Below are 17,983 nucleotides of genomic sequence, written 5' to 3'. Positions count from 1 at the left end.
GTTTTTCGATTAATTTTGGATAGTGGTTTCGGCGGTGATTTGAATTGTAGTTTTGACATTGGTTTTTGGGTGGGGGGCCAAGGGTCCCTTGACATATAGATGGAGGCCCTGGTGCCAAACTCTCCCCCCGCCCACCAACATGAGCCCCCAGGCAGGACTGGGGTGGCCCCATTCAGGGGTGTGGGTAGCACCCTATACTTGAATTTTTAATATGATACGGTTTAGATATTGAGTTAAGATGATATGAGTTGATATGAAAGTTGAATAAAATATTTTTAGAATATTATTTTTTAATATTATTATTATTTTAAGATTTGAAAAAGTTGAATAGTTTATTATATTTTATGTGAAAATTTAAAAAATTTATAATGATGAAATGAGATTAAATGAGTTTAAACACTTGTATCCAAACGGGACCTAAGAGAATTTTGGACTTGGATTAATTGGGGTTTATACATAAATCCAATATATTTGGATAAGCTTAGAGAGTAAGATGAGATGATAATTTTGTAAATATTAGTAAGATAACTGGTGAATAGTAGTGAGATAATTTGAGTTTTATGGAGTTTTGAGAAATGAGAAAAAAATTAAATAAAAAATATTATAAAGTAAAAATATTGTTATAATATAATTTTTTAATATTATTTTTGTTTGAAGATTTAAAAAGATTGATTTTTTATTTTTATTTTTTGTTTGTAAGTTTAAAAAATTTATAATGAGTAATTTAAAAATATTTATATTTAAATGATATATTTAAAAAATAAATAAAATGAGATAAAATAAAAATTTCAAGATGAAGCCTTCCTCAACAAGGACTTGAGCCTTCCACTTTAGCCATTCAGACCAAAAGTAACAAAAATAAACTCCGCCTAGACTCTCCATCTTCCAACCTATCCTCGCCCAGCGCGCTCTCTACCTCTCTCTAACTCGCAATAGCCAGTCAGCTTGCGCAGTGGAAAGAATGAATAGGTATAAATTTTACATTTCGCACTAACCAAACACTTAGATTTTCACTAAATCATTCGGTTATAAGAGAAATTGAATTGCTTTCGGCTCCTATTTTGATTTGAAAAGGTCCCGTTTCCTTTTTATTGTTCTTCGCCTTTCGTGCTTTCAAAGATTTGAAAAGCATGCATCTATCTGTGCGCATTTGTGATTGTGATTTTCCTGTGCGTCTGTGTTTTTGTGGAAGCATTAATTTGCGTAACACAAGTCGCTGTATTGTTGTTATGCCGCTCGCTGTGTTTCTATTGTTTTCTCATAATATTTGCTGTTAGTATATCAGGCTTCATTTCAGAGGTTATTGGAATACCTAAAACCTTTGAACTTTCTAAGTTTTTTTATTTTTCTTTTCATCATATCTGCTAGTCATGGGTCACTGATGCGCGTCTGAAGGGTTTCTTCTGTGGGAATTGTATGCCAGTCTTTCGGATATTGTTGACGATTTAAATCTTCAATTGTCTCTTGTCTGGATTTCTTTCATGGTTGCTTATATCGCAGTTACCTCGTGTTTACATCTAATGTATTATCTACTCAAGCAGGGTGATTGCGAGAAAGCTTGCTGCAAATGTCTCCAGGTTAAAAGTTCGGCAGGAATATTTCTGCACTGATGCAGCTGCAGGAGTATCTGGTTTTAACCGTGGCCAATCCAGTCAAGTAATAGTCTCACCATAAATGACTTACAGGTTTATTTATGTGCTGTCTCGTCTTGAGTATTTTTCCCCGTTCATGCCAACTACTTAATATCATATGTTAACATGACCAAAATTAATTTGTTTAAATTATTACTTATAAAAAAAATCATATGTTAAATGGCTCTTATTGGTTTTTGAGTTTTGATCTCTTACGACTATTGGTAGAGTGAGTACAAGTTCTACGTTGAAAAATGATATGTTAACATGGCTCTTATTGGTTTAAAGAGTTTTACTTTTGTCAATTAATTGTAATGTTGAATTTAATTAGTTTGCTTGAAATATTAGGAGCAAAAGGAGAAAAATGATTTCGCTAATAACATTCAGCAGTATGACATTGCAATAGTTGGAGGAGGCATGGTTGGCATGGCTCTAGCTTGTTCCTTGGGTAGGTAATGATGTGTGTTAAATTTACTTACCTTTATTCTTCAAACCATAATGTACTGTATTGTGAATAAGATAGAAACACCAGGGAGGGGTTGACTGAACCTTGCGGCAGTCTTCTTATTCAATTTGATGTGTTGTTCAGTTTTCACAAAGAGAAAGAAACCAGGGCAGTATTGGGGATTGTGAAAAATTGATGTTTGGAGCTAAAGTATCTGTATTTTATCCTTAACGATAAAGCCCAAGATAGTGTTGCTCTTTTTATTTCTAATTTTCCGGAATTTCTAGCACTTCTTCCTTTCGATGTTAGGCGGATTTCTTGTACACTTCCTGGGTATTGGGGTAACACCCTCTTTCATCATTATTACATATTTATTGTAATCATCAAAAAGTTTGTAGAGATTTTCATTCCCAAAATTTGATTTCAAGTTCAACGATTATCATCTTGTATGTGTGTTTGCAGCTAGCATGCCATTGACAAAACACTTGAATGTTGCCATCATTGATAGCAATCCTGCATTGGGGAGTAGAGTCCGCTTAAAAAAAGGAGACCCCCCAGATGCAAGGGTCAGTACAGTAACACCTGCAACTATATCTCTTTTCAAAGGTAGTAACTTTGATATTTTCTCATAATCAATCTTGCACTGTGCCATCTTCAAAATGCTCTTAATTTTCATTTTATTATATGGTGCGCAGTTGATCAGTGCTAGTAAACAACTTCTTTGTAAACTAGATTGGTTTGAGCTAAGTATCATTACCCTGGTATTTGCCATTTCTATGTTGTTAGCAGCTGATATTAGGTTTTATTCTATGATGACAGTTTATCTAGTTTGACATGCAAGATAAACGATTTACTAGACTTCAATTCCTCCCTTCTTACTCTCCCACCAAATTCGACCCCCCCCCCCCCCCCCCCCCCCCTTCCCCCTTCCTTCCCTTTTTCTCCGGATGCACCCTTCTGGAGGTTCCACATCATCAAAAAGAAAAAGAGAAAGGTTTCGGTGCTTTTAATGTCCGACACACAATACTTTGTTATCTGATGTTATTATCATGTTCCCCTAAACCTTTTGGTCAGACTCCAATATTTTGAATTTCATGCTGTTGTTGTTGGAGTTCATCCCTTTCCGTTATTGGACAAGGGACTTCTCTTTATGGTTTTTGCTGGTGAATTTTGATGCTTGCTATTGCATTATTTTCCTTTTCACTTGACTAATTCTTGTTTTGTTGTCTCCATTAATTTTTGCTTTCAATCATCTAAACCATAAAATCCTTAAGAAACTATGTATCATAGCCAAGCTTTTGTTATCTGCTTATGCACGTGTATGAGCAAATTGTACTTTTTTAACTTGTTCATGCCATTTGGCACCACGAACACTACTTATCAAAAAAAAATTTGGCACCACGAACACTCTTGTAGGGAAGTCCCTTTGTGTGCTTCAGCACACTTCCTTTAGGATGTGCATAAATGATTTTTAGCTATAAAACTCAGCACACTCTCTGTTGAGTGTAATGGACCTGCATCATGCTTGAAAAAATCAACTAGCTGGAAGTGATTCTTCTTTTCAAAGGAGACAAATCAAGGTTTAGCATAGTTTTATAGGTAGAATAACAACACCTGTACTTTGCAGATGTTGGTGCTTGGCAATACATTGAACAGAATCGACATGCATATTTTCATAAGATGCAGGTAATCATTTTTATTTTTCTTTGGTTGTGGCATAATTCATTCACTTCAATTATTTATTATCCATTGGTTTTAATTAGTGATTTTCTTTTAATTGCACTCAATGTAGTATGATGTTCTGCAATACTTGGAAGTTCCAGAGAACTATAGACTTGATGCATTGCTATCCCTGTTGACTCATTAAACTATTCGACAATTCCTATGTTTGCTTAGTTCTTACATGTGTCAGCATGTTAATTTTTTATATGAGAATGCTCACTAAACTAGCATGCATAGGCGATGCTCTTGTATATAAGTCCCGTTGGGCCTTTGTCTACTTTTCTGATCAATAAAATTTTGTTTACTGATATTTTTTTTTAATATTAGAATGCATAATAGTTTTGTTTTACACCGTGCATAATATTAGAATGCATGTTAGAAAGAATGAATTATGAGTACATTTACCTAGAGAAATAAGAACATGTAACTCCTAGGGGTTGGCTCAAGTGGTAAAGGCCTTGGTCTTGGCGGTATGCTCCCTCCAGGTCTAAGGTTCAAAGCCTCTTGGGTGCAAACAATTCCTAAGGGCCATTGGACGGTGGTATTTTTCCCTTAAATTACCTGATGTGCACTTGTGGGAAACTCTTTATCAAGGGCCTATGCACCCTCGGGATTAAGAGGGATGCTATTCTCAGACACCTAGTGTAGGAAGAAGATTTGAACTACAGGACTGAGAGAGGACATTGGACTTCCTACTTGCCTGGGAGCTGAAGTCGATGTTCACTTTTTTTCCTTATCATTTTGCTGAGAAAAAAAAATCCTTACTGTCATTTTGACATTGTTTATGTCAATTTAGCATGATGTGCAGCTGGTGTTGCACTCGTGTCCGCCCTGCCATTGGTTTTAGGTATTTCATATAAAAATTAACTCTGACTGATAAAAAAAATATAAAAGTTAACTTGGGGTTCTTGTGCTTCGAGTAGTGACAGATGCTAACACAAGCACAAACATTTGTACATATATACATTCAGAGACATATATAGAGATTCAAAATCCTAGAGTTCGGGTGAAAATTTTAGGGGATCCAAATCCCATATATAGAAAATTATCTGCTGCATTTCTGTGTAGTTCTCTCTCCCATTGGCCTGCTTTGTTTCTAAATAGACTGATCATGCCTCTAGATAAAATCTGTTTAAAGTTTTCTTCTATGCTTCGATTTTTTTTGTAGGTTTGGGATTATACTGGCTTAGGATACACAAGATACAATGCAAGAGATATAAATAAAGAAGTCCTAGGGTAAGCATACAATTCAGAAGAAGATAAATATTCTATTTTCTACTTTGTTTTTATTTTTACTTTTGATGTGTGTCATGCAATTCCTAATGGCCTGATTAAGTTGTGCTACAGGTGTGTAGTGGAAAATAAGGTCCTTCACGATTCTCTGCTGTCATGTATAGAGGTACTTGTTACTTATCAAAAAAGAAATGTATAGAGGTACTTGTTATTAATCATCATGTGCATAGTTTTTGTCAGGAGTTCTGTTAAATGCTTTGCTCTCACAGTTGTCATGTTCTTTTGGAGAAGGTCTTCCTCTCAGTAGATCTCTTGTTTTTCTCAAGATATATTTTCCCTTGTCCAGTATTGGGTCACTATGTAGACTTGTTGTAACAGCCCGCTAGAAATTCAATTGTGGAATTTCTTTTGACCTTAAGAACCTCGTGAAAATTCCGTAAGTTTACACAAATCGACTAATCGCATAGGTTTTAGCCTGTCAACATAGTTAGTGTTATCACTCACTATGGTGCCAGAAATGCGATTTTAATTATTTGAGATAGTTAGAAGTGTCAAAATGTATTATGGTTTGTGTCATTAGACTCGGAGGGTTATTTAAAGTCTTATGGCGCAATAACATTTTTTCATATTTTCGGACAAAACGTCTGTTCAAAACTGTAGATATTATTAGATAAAAAGAAATATCTTGAGGTAATTTTTGTGAATATTATTGGGTAAAAATATTTTGAGTTGATAGATATTATTAGATAAAAATATCTTAAGTTGATTTTTTTTTAGATATTATTGGATAGAATATTATAAGATAATCATTTATAGATTTTTTTTGGGTAGGAGAAAACTACACTTAACTCTCACTCCAGCCTCATCTCATCCATATCTTATCCACAAGTATCTCCAGCCACCCCTCCCCACGAAATTATCTTCATTTATGCTTTCCATTGAAAGAATATCAAACACTTTCTCTCGGACAGCTTTTAGGAGTTCTTTTGCACACCCATTTCGAAGCTTTTGTAAGTGTTTTATCATAAAGTCTCCTTCATATAAGTTGTTCCTCTTTGAGTCTAGTTTCCGTAGATGTATTTTTCGTATCATTCCATGGTCATTTGGTCGGTCAAAAGTATTTTTAACCATGGAAAGGTCATTCTGGGCGTGAATCTGGAGAGTATGTTATAGTTTGGAGTTTTTGACCAAACTAATGGATAGATATTGGTCCGAAATTTTTATGGAGTATTGTTAACATGTATATATGACTATTGGTTGAGGATTTTTGCATGACTAAAGGTTTTGATGAAAGATTTTCTTAGATTTAGAAACTTAGAAACTGGAAGAGGAAAAACAGTTTCTGTTTTGAGAAAGTTTAACTCTTTGGTGGTCTAAACCTATTCTAATGACTTTAATAATTTTATTGGAGGATACTAAGTATCTTATATACATGTTATATTATTATTTTGAAGATATTTGATGTTAGTTTCAAAGATATGAAATTTTATGCAAAGAGATATTCAAATAAGCCAAAGTGTGGATATTCTTGGCTAAATTTATATTTTGGTTAATTTCTAACCATGTGATCTTGAATTAGAAGCTTATATATGTTTTAGGACATCTTTTTAAATCATGTGATGGTTTGGTTTGAAGATCACATATTTATAAGTCATAGATCAAAAGGTTGATCAAAACAAGTTAGAAACAAAAATCAATAGAAATAGCATATGAAAATTTCGGCCCTATGGAGTTTTAATAGTTGTGATTAGTTTTAAATTTTTTTAAATTGATATTTGAGTTGAGGATAAAATTTACATGAGGCATGTAAATTTTGGTGACTTTTGGAGTTAGTATGCAAAATCCTTAAGTTATGGGTAAAACGGTCATTTTCCTACATGTAGGAAGTAAAATGGAAATTTTACTCTTTAAGTTAGTATTTTTTCATATTTCAAATTATTAGTGATTTAGTACTAACTTTTAGAATCACTAATTACAGTTTCTCGTGATCGCACTTGAAGTTTTATAAGAAACGCGGAGATCGAGGTAAGTTAGCTTTTAACTTACTAGCAGTCTACTGTGTATGTGTGCTAAGTAAAAGAACTACAGTGTATGTATGTATGTTATCATATATGTCATGCCATGTCAAGTTATCATGTAATTGTCTATTATACAGAATTTATTCTGTCATCAATTTTTATCTGTTACATAATATATTCTGTTATGTATTACTGTACATTACAAGTACGTCATGTTAAGTATGTCATCTATTACATGTAAGTCAAGTCATGTAATATTCACTGTTGCAAGTATGTCATGTTAAATATGTTGTCTATTATATGTTATGCCATGTTACGAAATGTTTCTATCTCAAGTTGGTCATGTATTCTAAGTTATGTTCAAGTCACGTTTCATCTTGAGTACATTAAGTTTGTGTAGAATACATGGGGCCACAACAACTGTGGAGTATGTATTTACACGTAGAATACATGGGGCCACAACAACTGTGGAGTATGTATTTTTCATGTTAAGTCAAGTTTGTGTAGAATACATGGGGCCACAACAACTGTGGAGTATGTATTTTTAATGTTAAGTCAAGTTTGTGTAGAATACATGGGGCCACAACAACTGTGGAGTATGTATTTACACGTAGAATACATGGGGCCACAACAACTGTGGAGTATGTATTTTTCATGTTAATTCAAGTTTCAGAGCAAGTTCATGCTAAGTCAAGTTTCAGATCAAGTTCATGTCAAGTCAAGTTCAGTTCATGATTCAATTTAAGCTATGTCAATTATGCTATGTTGTACGCTAAGTTATGCTTTAATTACTTATGAATTTGATTATGCATTTATGCTTTTACTGTCATACATGCATCATTAGTCTGTATGGAAGTTTTTTGTTAACTTGCTGAGATTTGTAATCAAATCTCACTGTGGTAGTCCCAACTACCATTCCCCCGAATGGTAGATCTTGTTACAGGACCTGAAGGAGGATCAGGAGCTGACCAACTAGACACAGTCGACTGAACGACGGTGTGTCGTTAATGTTAATATAGTAGTTAAATTACTATTTGTACGATGGAGTTGCATCTCCAGTACTTTTGGATCATAACTATTTTGGAATAGTGTTGTGATCTTAGTTATTCAATGGATCTTTATGTATGAAGTATGTTTTAAGTATTGAGATATTTTCAGTTTGGTGCATAGTATTGCTAAAAAAAAAAATTATCCGCTGCGAATATTGCATAATGTTAGATGCATGTTAGGATTATTGCATCTTATATGTCATGAACGGGGGCAGGTAACCTTGTGTTGCATGTCTCGACGCTTCAAATGTCCGTCCAATCCCAAACGGAATTTGGGGGCGTCACAAGGTGGTATCAGAGCAATACGTCTCTGGGCAGTAAATCCACATGTCCTTAGGAAATGCACCAAACATTAGGCTTGAATTTCTTAAGGTATGAAAGGTAGTATGTGGTTTTTATACATATACTCGTGTGTTTCAAGAAGGGACACATGACTCGTGATAGAATACCTCGGAATCCTAAGGGAGATAATAATCAAGAGGATCAGAATTTCCCGATGGATGAAGGATTAGTTGAGGTAAACATAGTTAACGTTGATCTGATTGCAATTGATGGTAGTATTGCATTATTGTTATTTTGGAGTAGGTCAAGTCATTGGGGTTGGTAAAGTGTACATTGTTTGATTCAAACGAGTCATTGTTTCTATTAATTGTGGTGCTTGAGAATTCAGCTTGGAAGTTGAATTGTTACTCTAGTGGTAAGAGTAAAAAATTTTCATTAGAAGTATTATTGTTCATACCAATGTAGATATAGAATACATTTTAGTAATATGAGAAAGGATATGTAGGATTGATGAATGGTATTTCACATATTTGGAGAATTGTTTCGATTCTAAAAATACGATAGAAATTGTGTTTGGAAGAGTAATTTGATTAGGAGAAGCTTTAGCCTTAGTAGGATTCATTTATGATAATAGTATTACCACGCCGCCAGTAAATGATTTCTGGCAAAGCACTATCTTTATGGATACATAGATCGATCTTCTTTTGAAGACTATTATATGGAGAGTAAAATCTTGGTCTTGAGGATTTATGTGAACATTAGGAACAAATCATTTAGAGTTAGAATAATTGATAATTTATGATGGATAGAAGAGTTATGACAATCATAAGAGAGAAAGTTTCAAGTTTAAGTTATTAACTGGTCAGTTATCAAAGTACCACCTAGGAAGATGACTGATTGTTGCGATTATAAAGAAGTAAGTTAGTCCTAGACCAGTAGAACTCCTTGAGGTTTTTATTAACTTGAAGATTACTGAGAGTTTGGATATGCATGATTAAATGCATATTTATATGAGTCATTGGATCATGTCATATATATGAAAATCCCTGAAAGAAATAAAATGGAGTACATAAAACATATACCAGAAGATAGAAACACAAATATGAATATTTGTGAAGTATTATTTTATTATCATAAAGCAAAATTACAGAAATTTGAGGCTCTTTGCCTCAATCTTTAAACGTTCTTGCTCTTCAAAAATCTGCATGCCTCTCCTATCTAAAGGAGTAGCCACTCGAAAAGAAGAGTTAAGCAAAGATTTTAAATCTCTGTTCTCTCGCTTTACTGCTTCTATCTTCATGTTGGATTCCATAAGAAGCCTCTGAAGCAGAGAAATACTCTCGTGGAGTTTGTCAACCCCACCAGTCCTAGATTGCAGTCTCTGAGAATATGCGACAATGGCTGATGAGTATCGAGTACCGAGACTCACAAGCTCGTAGATAAGTTCATTTTCTGACTTATTAGTCAGATCATTATTTGATTGCATAATAGCACCTATGGAAGAAGCAGAAACAACTGGGGAACGAGGTGCAGAATACCTCATGTTTTGGCAATGAGAAGATTGCTGAGCCATTGCAAAGTGAGTAAGCAGAAAGAGATTGCAGAGTAAGAATGCAGATTAATTTCAGAAAAGTGAAGAAGATGAGATGAGAAAGAAGATGAACTGAATAATTCTTTTATAGAGAAAATTATGACGAATCACCTCTCGTGAATCATTTCTCTACAAGAGACAAGAGCAATGTAGTATCATAGCTGCGGTGCCTGACAATTACGGAAGAACAAAGTAGTGTCGTAGCTATGCGGCGCCTGACAACTACAGAAGACCTATAAAAATCACGCGGATCAGAGTTGTCTGGTCTAAAACAGAGTGCCACCGATTTTGTTAAAAAGAGAGAGGTTAACGGTTTAATTTTGATGAATTCTTTACTAACTATGGTATTTACAAGAACATTTAAAGTATATCACCTATGCTTTTCTAAAGAAGAGTTTCGGAAGATTAATTACTTAAAGTTTTAGGTTTGGAGAGTACGTCGTTACAACTTGGCCAACCTTGTGCAAAGAAGTATAATCTAATTGTTGATTAAAGTAAGAGAGTTAAGGAATGACATAATCTCAAAGGCAAATATATACGGGATAGACAGTAAGTTGGTAAGCAACACCTCCTCATTAAATTGCTATTTCTTACTTACTTCGATTTCGAGGACGAAATCTTTTTTTTAGGAGGGGAGATTGTAACAGCCCGCTAGAAATTCAATTGTGGAATTTCTTTTGACCTTAAGAACCTCGTGAAAATTCCGTAAGTTTACACAAATCGACTAATCGCATAGGTTTTAGCCTGTCAACATAGTTAGTGTTATCACTCACTATGGTGCCAGAAATGCGATTTTAATTATTTGAGATAGTTAGAAGTGTCAAAATGTATTATGGTTTGTGTCATTAGACTCGGAGGGTTATTTAAAGTCTTATGGCGCAATAACATTTTTTCATATTTTCGGACAAAACGTCTGTTCAAAACTGTAGATATTATTAGATAAAAAGAAATATCTTGAGGTAATTTTTGTGAATATTATTGGGTAAAAATATTTTGAGTTGATAGATATTATTAGATAAAAATATCTTAAGTTGATTTTTTTTTAGATATTATTGGATAGAATATTATAAGATAATCATTTATAGATTTTTTTTGGGTAGGAGAAAACTACACTTAACTCTCACTCCAGCCTCATCTCATCCATATCTTATCCACAAGTATCTCCAGCCACCCCTCCCCACGAAATTATCTTCATTTATGCTTTCCATTGAAAGAATATCAAACACTTTCTCTCGGACAGCTTTTAGGAGTTCTTTTGCACACCCATTTCGAAGCTTTTGTAAGTGTTTTATCATAAAGTCTCCTTCATATAAGTTGTTCCTCTTTGAGTCTAGTTTCCGTAGATGTATTTTTCGTATCATTCCATGGTCATTTGGTCGGTCAAAAGTATTTTTAACCATGGAAAGGTCATTCTGGGCGTGAATCTGGAGAGTATGTTATAGTTTGGAGTTTTTGACCAAACTAATGGATAGATATTGGTCCGAAATTTTTATGGAGTATTGTTAACATGTATATATGACTATTGGTTGAGGATTTTTGCATGACTAAAGGTTTTGATGAAAGATTTTCTTAGATTTAGAAACTTAGAAACTGGAAGAGGAAAAACAGTTTCTGTTTTGAGAAAGTTTAACTCTTTGGTGGTCTAAACCTATTCTAATGACTTTAATAATTTTATTGGAGGATACTAAGTATCTTATATACATGTTATATTATTATTTTGAAGATATTTGATGTTAGTTTCAAAGATATGAAATTTTATGCAAAGAGATATTCAAATAAGCCAAAGTGTGGATATTCTTGGCTAAATTTATATTTTGGTTAATTTCTAACCATGTGATCTTGAATTAGAAGCTTATATATGTTTTAGGACATCTTTTTAAATCATGTGATGGTTTGGTTTGAAGATCACATATTTATAAGTCATAGATCAAAAGGTTGATCAAAACAAGTTAGAAACAAAAATCAATAGAAATAGCATATGAAAATTTCGGCCCTATGGAGTTTTAATAGTTGTGATTAGTTTTAAATTTTTTTAAATTGATATTTGAGTTGAGGATAAAATTTACATGAGGCATGTAAATTTTGGTGACTTTTGGAGTTAGTATGCAAAATCCTTAAGTTATGGGTAAAACGGTCATTTTCCTACATGTAGGAAGTAAAATGGAAATTTTACTCTTTAAGTTAGTATTTTTTCATATTTCAAATTATTAGTGATTTAGTACTAACTTTTAGAATCACTAATTACAGTTTCTCGTGATCGCACTTGAAGTTTTATAAGAAACGCGGAGATCGAGGTAAGTTAGCTTTTAACTTACTAGCAGTCTACTGTGTATGTGTGCTAAGTAAAAGAACTACAGTGTATGTATGTATGTTATCATATATGTCATGCCATGTCAAGTTATCATGTAATTGTCTATTATACAGAATTTATTCTGTCATCAATTTTTATCTGTTACATAATATATTCTGTTATGTATTACTGTACATTACAAGTACGTCATGTTAAGTATGTCATCTATTACATGTAAGTCAAGTCATGTAATATTCACTGTTGCAAGTATGTCATGTTAAATATGTTGTCTATTATATGTTATGCCATGTTACGAAATGTTTCTATCTCAAGTTGGTCATGTATTCTAAGTTATGTTCAAGTCACGTTTCATCTTGAGTACATTAAGTTTGTGTAGAATACATGGGGCCACAACAACTGTGGAGTATGTATTTACACGTAGAATACATGGGGCCACAACAACTGTGGAGTATGTATTTTTCATGTTAAGTCAAGTTTGTGTAGAATACATGGGGCCACAACAACTGTGGAGTATGTATTTTTAATGTTAAGTCAAGTTTGTGTAGAATACATGGGGCCACAACAACTGTGGAGTATGTATTTACACGTAGAATACATGGGGCCACAACAACTGTGGAGTATGTATTTTTCATGTTAATTCAAGTTTCAGAGCAAGTTCATGCTAAGTCAAGTTTCAGATCAAGTTCATGTCAAGTCAAGTTCAGTTCATGATTCAATTTAAGCTATGTCAATTATGCTATGTTGTACGCTAAGTTATGCTTTAATTACTTATGAATTTGATTATGCATTTATGCTTTTACTGTCATACATGCATCATTAGTCTGTATGGAAGTTTTTTGTTAACTTGCTGAGATTTGTAATCAAATCTCACTGTGGTAGTCCCAACTACCATTCCCCCGAATGGTAGATCTTGTTACAGGACCTGAAGGAGGATCAGGAGCTGACCAACTAGACACAGTCGACTGAACGACGGTGTGTCGTTAATGTTAATATAGTAGTTAAATTACTATTTGTACGATGGAGTTGCATCTCCAGTACTTTTGGATCATAACTATTTTGGAATAGTGTTGTGATCTTAGTTATTCAATGGATCTTTATGTATGAAGTATGTTTTAAGTATTGAGATATTTTCAGTTTGGTGCATAGTATTGCTAAAAAAAAAAATTATCCGCTGCGAATATTGCATAATGTTAGATGCATGTTAGGATTATTGCATCTTATATGTCATGAACGGGGGCAGGTAACCTTGTGTTGCATGTCTCGACGCTTCAAATGTCCGTCCAATCCCAAACGGAATTTGGGGGCGTCACACTTGTGCTCATGATGTGCATAATATTCTTACTAATTTGGTGAGTCTATGAAGTATTTTCATTTCCTGTTATGAATAATTGCCATCATCCATGGCTGTTAGTGACTGGTATTGTTCTATTGAAAAGGATTTTGATACAACTTTAAATGAATATGTTGAGGGCTGGGTCTAGATCTAGAACAACACATATAATGTCATGTCATCGGCCCTTCCTTGTAGTTGCAATGACCAAGCCTCCCCTGAACAATCTCATATATCTGTGTTCCATGCAAACTTCCTGTAAACCTGAGAACTCACAATGTGCATGCCCATCTAGAATCCATTATGATAGATCTTATCCCTTGATGAATATCTTGCTTTCCTATTTGGTATGTTTCATAAGATATTTCCATTTTCCATAAGTACAAGTTCTAATTTTTTCAATTTCATATATTACCATGACCTCCAATTTATATGTCCTGTTTTAGCATGGTCCCGATCTGGTCATTTATGCATATATCCAGCCTATTTCTTTCCCTCACTAACTCGTGAACAGATGAATTCTTAGGTTTATCATCGCTGATTCTTACCTACTTGCTGTAAATTTGATTTTTTTTAAACTAATAATATTGAAACTTTTTAACAGACTACAGATTTCCAGAAGACATTCCATCCTTCCAGGTTAACTTCGATGACTTTACATCAAAGCTCTTCATCCATGGGGATGGATAGCACATTATTAAAGACAACATCATCTTCTCTGGGGCATTTAGCAAAGCTGGAACTGAGTGATGGCAAGAGCATATTTGCAAAGCTGGTGGTTAGTTAACTGGCTGAATTGAACTTTATACTGCCATTTGATAATAGTAGGATGAGTGCTAGTCCATTTTATTCAGTGGTAAGATTAGATAATAGCTACTTATCAAAAACTTACTAAAATAGATTAGATAGCTGTCCCTGATTACATACCAATTGTTATCTAGTAATCAAGTTTCTTGATGTTCATTGAAGGTTGGAGCCGACGGTGGCAAGTCACGCGTCAGGGAGTTAGCAGGATTCAAGACAACTGGATGGAACTACTCACAGAATGCAGTCATATGCACGGTAGAACATTCTGTTGAAAACCGATGTGCATGGCAACGGTTTCTACCTGCAGGTCCAATTGCACTTTTGCCAATGGGAAATAATTTTAGTAATATTGTATGGACCATGAACCCAAAAGAGGCAGGGAACCGTAAATTAATGAATGAGGATGACTTTGTGAAAGATACAAATGCTGCTCTTGACTATGGATATGGTCCTCATCCTAAGTCAAGCTTATTAGAAATGGGAGACATGTTTTCTTGGCTCAGAGGAGATGTGACGTTATCAGCTACTGAGGGTTTTGAAGTTCCGCCGAAAGTAGTTAAGCTGGCTTCAGAAAGAATGGTATTTCCATTGTCTTTGAAGCATGCCAATGACTATGCATCAAAGCGTGTCGTTCTAATTGGTGATGCAGCACACACAGTTCATCCTCTGGCTGGTCAAGGAGTCAATATGGGTTTTGGAGATGCATTGGCTCTTTCAAGAGTCATTGCTGAGGGTATAGCTGTAGGCATTGACATAGGAGAGGTATGTGCTTTTGCAAATATTTTCTTATTATGCCAAGAGACCTTATTTGAATCTGCTTACATTAACCTTAATTTTGTGTTTTCAAAGTTATTCATTTCCTTTTTAAAAAGATAACAAAGTTGGGTTTAACTCATAAATCACTATTATGTTCCAGGAAAATTATTTGTATAGTCCTTTAAAAAAAATGGGGCACACCTAGGATCCACATGAAAAAAACTCACCGCTAGACCCTGCGTTTTTTTTTTTTTTTTTTCAAAAGGATTGTTAAGGGCTTGCACACCTTAAAACTGTATCATCACTGACCTGAACAGAGTAATAGATGGGATCATTTAAGCACTGTCCAAATCATGTCTTGCGAAATTGTTTTCTGGGAAAGTGTTGTGAGACATGATTACAGGCTTCTTTGGTTTCCCCCGATGATGTTATCGGAACATCTTAACTATATCTCACAACCACAAGATCTGTGCAATTCAATTATTTCCTTTTGAGATGCTATTTGGTTCTACTCCTTGGATGTATAAGCTGACTTGGCAGAGATAAAACTACACGCAGGTAACGATGTTAAAGAAATACGAAGAAGAGAGAAAAAGGACGAATATTATGATGATGGCAATCCTGGATGGCTTTCAGAAGGCATATTCTGTTGATTTTGGACCCCTAAATATCCTGCGAGCTGCAGTATTCCATGGGGCAAACTATATTTCTCCACTTAAAAGAAATATTATTTCGTATGCATCAGGGGACCAGAGACTGCCACTTTTCTCTTGACCTAAACACTGTAAATGCCCTGTCTAAAGGTTGTTAAAGGACTATAGTTTCGCTCTTCATGTTGGAATAAATTATCTTTTTTGTTCATCAATCTTGTATAGAAGCAGATGAATTTCGCTGTATCAGTTGAGAGGTCACGAAGCCAATTTCCATGGCTAATCTTCTCAGGCGATCGTATTGACGTAGTGGCATTGCATCCTTGCTTGAAATTCCTAAAATGGTGAGGCACCCTCCCACACGTTCACGAACGCACCCACACAGGTACAGTAACCCTATAAAGCATGTTACTCATGCATGCATAAAGAGAGAGTGGGTGTTTATCGGAAGATGAATCATCCTCCCTTCTGTTGGGAGTGAATCGGATCCCTCCCTTGGTTAAAAGTTATGGTAGAGCTACACAAAAAGTTGGAACTTCACTTCAGAATTATGAGATTCCAAAGCACATTCGAGGACTTGGTACAAGGCGCATGCAATGTGTATATGGTCAGATGGAGCATTCAAAACAACCAAAACTGCCCTTTTGTGTTCAAGCTATGAAACAAAAATAGTTGGATGGATCTCTGTTTACTAATCCACAACCCTAAATTCAAGAAGAGTTTAATGGATGTGAAAAAGCATTCCCAAAATGAACAATATACTTGGTAATGGATGCTGTCATAGGATAGGTACAGGCAACTATCACAAGCGTCTTGGGCAAGGCTTGAAGTGGCGAAATGTCGAGGAAGAAGAATGTGGCTGATGTTAAGTTTTGTGGAAGAGAAAATAATATAATTAATTGTATGAAGGGAATAAGTGAAATGGTGAGTTTTGAGGAAAAGAAGGAAGCCGTTTAGCGTTTTGAGCTGCTGCATTTTGATGGAGGGAATTAATGAAATGGCGCGTTTTGTAATTTGAATAGTTGCATTTAACTGTTTGTAGTTTGCATTTTGAGATTAAAAGTGTGTTTGATATTTCTTACTTCACTTATGTGAATATATAAGCAGAAGTGATTATGCATGGTTTTTGAACAATTTGATAGTATGTTTTCAGTTCTTGGAGGTTGAGAATCCCTCGAAGATTCTTAGCAAGATTTGCAATTGAATCTTGTTCACACATTCTTGAATGTTATACTTCTGAGAGTGATTGTTAGTTGCTTCTTGAGTCTATATTCTATGTTGGGTTACAGTGGGTTTTAGCAAGAAACTTACAAGTGGTATCAGCAGTGGTCAATTCTGTGATGGCAGAGGGTACGAGCGGAGCCTTGAAAGGTCAGCAAGATAGATTACAAAGGCAACAAGAAATAATTTAGAAACAGTTGGAGAATCATTAGCAAGCCCTTAATGGGTTGGCAGAAAGGTTAGACTAAGTTTCTGATATATTACGTTCATTGGTTGAATCTGCACGTCAATTCTCATAAAGAGGTGTCTAATGAACCTAAAAGTCATGAAGATAGGGGTGTGTTTCAAAGAGGTTATCGTTTGTATTTTCCAAATTTTAGTGGTAATGATCTTGTTGGTTGGATCTTTAAGGCCAATCAATATTTTGATTGTTATCAAGTACCATTTCATTAACAGTTAATGGCGGTATCGCATCATATGGAATGTGAGACATTGGTTTGGTACCAAGATGCCTTGGATTCTAGGCAGTTCAATTCTTGGGAATCCTTGGTCATGACAATGCAAGTTAGTTTTGGGCCATATCTTGGGGTTGCTTTGGGGTTGGCAAAGATCCAAGAGTTGGCAAAGATCCAAAAGGAGTATGTGCTGTCCTCTAGGAAATTTTGGAGGCAGAATGGGCACTATGCTGATAAGTGGCCTATTGACAATATTGTTGATATAGCTAATAAGGTACAAAAGAATACAATTCCTATGAGAAAGATCACTTCTTCTCAAATGGATGAGAAAAGAAAAAATAGATTGTGTTACCACTGTGATGAGAAGTAGAATGTGTGCAAGATCCCTAGGGTGTATTTGTTACATGAGAAAAATAGTGCTGAGCAGGAGGTAGTTGAAAGTGTTGAGGCACAGTTGTTGCCAGAATTTGAAGAAGTGGTCT

General features: G+C 34.8%; 1 protein-coding gene across 4 annotated transcripts; it reads left to right on the top strand.

Annotated features, from left to right (window-relative positions):
* Nucleotides 1-816: 816 nt before the first annotated feature.
* On the top strand, nt 817-16,071 carry LOC122300291 (ubiquinone biosynthesis monooxygenase COQ6, mitochondrial). Of its 4 annotated transcripts, none has more exons than XM_043110819.1 (10): nt 817-969; nt 1,542-1,656; nt 1,980-2,079; nt 2,539-2,682; nt 3,704-3,762; nt 4,967-5,034; nt 5,146-5,197; nt 14,217-14,390; nt 14,582-15,181; nt 15,734-16,071. In XM_043110819.1, exons 1-10 carry the CDS (start codon nt 962-964, stop codon nt 15,947-15,949), a joined length of 1,536 nt encoding a protein of 511 aa, XP_042966753.1. In that variant the 5' UTR covers nt 817-961; the 3' UTR covers nt 15,950-16,071. The 4 variants fall into 4 exon arrangements, with proteins under 4 accessions (XP_042966753.1, XP_042966754.1, XP_042966756.1 ...); XM_043110820.1 differs by having other exon boundaries at nt 968-1,074; XM_043110822.1 differs by having other exon boundaries at nt 968-1,074; nt 1,980-2,083.
* The last annotated feature ends 1,912 nt before the right edge of the window (nt 16,072-17,983 follow it).

The sequence above is a fragment of the Carya illinoinensis genome, chromosome 2, assembly GCF_018687715.1.
Source record: "Carya illinoinensis cultivar Pawnee chromosome 2, C.illinoinensisPawnee_v1, whole genome shotgun sequence".
Lineage (NCBI taxonomy): Eukaryota > Viridiplantae > Streptophyta > Magnoliopsida > Fagales > Juglandaceae > Carya > Carya illinoinensis.
The sequence above is the reverse complement of the archived record's forward strand: the minus strand, read 5'-3'. Positions and strand labels throughout refer to the sequence as shown.

What these genes read in the sequence shown, in the direction of transcription:
- LOC122300291 (XM_043110819.1), top strand. An exon ending in AACTATATCTCTTTTCAAAG is followed by an intron (nt 2,683 to 3,703) that starts GTAGTAACTTTG and finishes TGTACTTTGCAG; the next exon opens with ATGTTGGTGCTTGGCAATAC. An exon ending in CTCTGCTGTCATGTATAGAG is followed by an intron (nt 5,198 to 14,216) that starts GTACTTGTTACT and finishes ACTTTTTAACAG; the next exon opens with ACTACAGATTTCCAGAAGAC.